General features: G+C 34.7%; 1 protein-coding gene across 1 annotated transcript; it reads left to right on the top strand.

The window, feature by feature from the left end:
* The first annotated feature begins 680 nt into the window (after positions 1 to 680).
* Positions 681 to 2,512, top strand: LOC131005207 (transcription factor bHLH25-like). Its single transcript, XM_057932044.1, has 5 exons — positions 681 to 777; positions 901 to 974; positions 1,060 to 1,530; positions 1,601 to 1,954; positions 2,036 to 2,512. The coding sequence occupies exons 2-5, from the start codon at positions 939 to 941 to the stop codon at positions 2,102 to 2,104; spliced, it is 930 nt and encodes a 309-aa protein (XP_057788027.1). The 5' UTR covers positions 681 to 777; positions 901 to 938; the 3' UTR covers positions 2,105 to 2,512.
* Positions 2,513 to 3,742: the final 1,230 nt, after the last annotated feature.

The following is a 3,742-nucleotide window of genomic DNA, read 5'->3' as shown; positions in this document are numbered from 1 at the left end:
TTCGGACTCAACCCGACCCATTAACCGCACACAAACCTTGACAAGGAATATATATGTACCTTTTACATTGAGTGGCAATGAAATAATTTGGCCGGAGAGTCAAATCCTATTAGTTGACGATAAAAAAAGAAAATTCAAAACTAATTAAGAACCATCTAATTATTTAGATCAAGATAATAAGCATATTAGATCATGTGCCCAATTGGGTTTATTTAATATCATATATATATATGAGTCATCACGATGTGGCTATGGAAGCCCCCGAGAAATGTGGAGTTGATGAAATGTGATTGGAAATACATTCATTATTATTGGTGATTGAAGTATAATATTGTTGAATCCCCAAAAGAAAACAGCTACGATTATTGGTAAAGTTTTTCCACTAGCAATTTCAAATCCATCTAAAAAGTCTTCAAAAATTCTTAATAAGACAGCTCTAAATGATCGCTGCTTTACACCTGCCTAAAAGTTAAACCCAATATTTTCAGATCCTCGTTTTCTTTTATCTTCTTTTTTTTTTTGGATTTCCCCAATAAAAGCGGATTATTAATTTACTACAAGTTCACATATTATTGGTGAAAGGTACGTTGAAAAAAATTGTCCAAAACGCCAGTTCACATCAGCAGAGACTTTGAAATAAAATAATGTGAGAAAGATGCCCCAAATCATATTAGTTATACCTATAAATGAGCACAAGTCGTATCAATTGCAAGAAAATTAAATTGGGATTATATCTTGAGTGGAAAAAAAGTGCAGTTTTGTCCGAATAATTGGAAGGTAAGTTGTTCATTTTCAAAGCTTGAGACTTTATGCCTTGAGTGAATGTTGACAAATTGCTCTTTAACTTGAAAAATCTCAAATATGTGTCACACAAATTGATCTTTATTCGACTTTATGCAGGTTAGCTTAACTAAGTAGAACATTTTTCTTTTGGAAACATGGAGATTTCAACCTTCAGAAACATAGCTGATTTCGTAAGTAAAAACGTCCAACTACATAATCATCAAATTAATTAGAGTAAATTTATTTATTGATTGTTTTGGGCAAATTTTATTACAGGGAATGGATGATCCTCTATTCTTCCAGCAATGGCAAGTGGACCCAATGGAAGATTTCAGCTCGATTTCTTGTGCATTTTCCGAAGGCTTTCATCAGTCCTACACCCAGCAGCCTCTGCTGGACTTCAAGAGGCCGGCGGAGGCGTCTCCGGCGGGCGAAAGCCGGCCATCGAAGCAGCTGAGAACCTCAAACTGGTGCAAGCAAGAAAGAATGTCAAACTCACCCCCTCCAACCAGTCCTATTGTGGGAGTTGTGAGGCCTCTTAAAGAGGAAGCATGGTTCTCTCCTTCCACTCTCACTGATAATCAATCTTCAAACTATGTGCTGAAGCCATGCCAAGGGATCAAGAGAGTCACCCCCAACACCAAGCTCTCTCAAGCACAAGACCACATCTTAGCTGAGAGAAAGAGGAGAGAGAAGCTCAGCCAGAGGTTCATCGCCTTGTCTGCCCTAGTCCCCGGTCTCAAAAAGGTAATTAATCATGATTAACTTCTACAATTAAAATAGGGATTAATTTCATTAATCACATATATATAAATAGATGGATAAGGCTTCTGTTCTTGGAGATGCTATCAAGTACATGAAGCAGCTCCAGGAAAAGGTGAAGGCGCTGGAGGAGAAGGCGAAGAAGACGACGGCTGTGGAATCCGTGGTGTTGGTGAAGAAATACCAAGTGTGCGATCTGGATTCCTCAACGGATCTCTGTGAATCGCTCCCCGAGATTGAAGCGAGGTTCTGTGAGAAAGATGTGCTGATCAGCATCCACTGTGAGAAGAGAAAAGGGGTTTTGGAGAAAATCGTTGCTGAGATTGAGAAGAAGCTCCATTTATCAGTTGTCAACAGCAGCGTCATGACTTTCGGAGATTCTGCTCTCAACATAACAATAATTGCACAGGTACATACCTCATATATTAATTATTACTACCTTATATATTATATGTAAATAGTTGCTCAACTTGCTGGTGATTTTTTGCAGAGGGATGATGAATCCAGTCTGGATATGAAGGAACTGGTGAAGAATTTACGCGGTGCTCTCAGAATATGAAGGATTATTAACGCAAGTTGGTGATATATATAATATAGTCTTTTTATCCAGATGAGCTGTTGTGTTTTGCCTAATTTCCTGTTGAATAGCTCTCCACCATTTTAGATGGCATCATCACCTCTAGAGTTTTGTTATGGGGTTCATTTTGAAGAAGGGTTTTATTTTTAGCTCTCTGAGCTTTTTTTCATGGTTCCAAATAGCTTGGGCCATGTTTTTATACTTACCCTTCTGTTGTACTCTACCCCATAGCCTAGTTAGCTAGGGTTTTCATTTTGGTGGATGGTCACACAGGAATTCAGGTTGTTGGTTTTTGAGACTTTTAATAATCAGCCTTTTCCTAATTATGTAAAATTAATATATTGTCATCTGTTTTTGTTCAATAATTGATATCTATATATATTCACAGTTTGGTGTTGTAACAATAACAATTGTTTGTGGAAAGCACTAGCAAGCTTTCTGTTCATTATAAACTTGTGAGGGGACTAGGAGGAAGAAAGAAGGAGAAGAATTTATAATAATTAATTAAAAAAAAAAAACTCAAAACCGGCTTAGAAACATGTAACATTATGATTTATAATTAATTTGCATTTCAATTTTAATTAAGACCGATTTGTGCGAATTTTCATTTACATCAAATGCATAATTTATGCGTTAAACATGCATGCACGTCATAATATGATAATTAATCGACCAAACATATTTCTATCTGTCAAAGTAGGGATGATCAGCTAAAATAAAAATTCTGATCCTTCTAAAATACTATTTCGTCAACAACATCGTTTTCACTTTTACCATTTTGATTCATCCATAATATCATTTCCACTTCCATTTATAGTAATAGAGTCTCACAAACTCCACTCACAACACAATAGTCCAAACTCCACTCATAATAATACCCACTGCTATCTCCTACTTTTTTAAAATCTGGGCCGTCCACAAAATGGAAACGATATTGTGGACGGAATACTCCCTTTGTCCCATTTATATAGGCTTGTTTTCCTTTTACAGATGTCCCAAATATACAGGCTTGTTTTCATAAAAATTAATGTTTTTTTACTCGCGCGTTTACTATTATATATATCCCTATTTAATTTTTTAATTTACTCCAACTTTAATTCATCATTAAATAATAAATATGGGTGTATTAGGAAGTTTACTTGTATATTTATATTTTCAATGATTTTTCTTAATCCTTGTGTAAATTTCAATCAGCCCATGTATATAGGACGAAGAGAGTATGACTATGAACTATTTTTAACCCTTAGATCATCAAGATCTACGGATGATTCATCACTCTGTTGGATGAATTCAAGATATTTGTTCGAATTTCATAAAAAGCGAAAATTTTAATTTTGAAATTTAGATTTTTGCACAATAATTTTCAGATGTATTTTACATAAAATTCGGACATTTACACACGATATCTCAAAGATTAATTCTCATTATGGTAGATCAATAGTGCAAATCTATACTCTAAAAGTGATTTACAACCTAACCACTCCTTGTCAAACATATATAAACCTAAGGGTGTGTTATCTTTGATTGTAAACTTATTATGAGAAAATGATGGATATATATATTTTTTTTTTCTCTCTACATCACTCATTTCTTTTCTATCAGTTTCTATAAAAAGAATTT

The sequence above is a fragment of the Salvia miltiorrhiza genome, chromosome 1 (assembly GCF_028751815.1).
Source record: "Salvia miltiorrhiza cultivar Shanhuang (shh) chromosome 1, IMPLAD_Smil_shh, whole genome shotgun sequence".
In the NCBI taxonomy this organism is placed as follows: Eukaryota; Viridiplantae; Streptophyta; class Magnoliopsida; order Lamiales; family Lamiaceae; genus Salvia; species Salvia miltiorrhiza.
This window is presented reverse-complemented; position numbering and strand designations above follow the sequence as displayed.

What these genes read in the sequence shown, in the direction of transcription:
- LOC131005207 (XM_057932044.1), top strand. Translation starts at nt 939, where the DNA reads ATGGAGATTTCAACCTTCAGAAACATAGCTGATTTC. An exon ending in TCAGAAACATAGCTGATTTC is followed by an intron (nt 975 to 1,059) that starts GTAAGTAAAAAC and finishes ATTTTATTACAG; the next exon opens with GGAATGGATGATCCTCTATT. An exon ending in ACATAACAATAATTGCACAG is followed by an intron (nt 1,955 to 2,035) that starts GTACATACCTCA and finishes GATTTTTTGCAG; the next exon opens with AGGGATGATGAATCCAGTCT.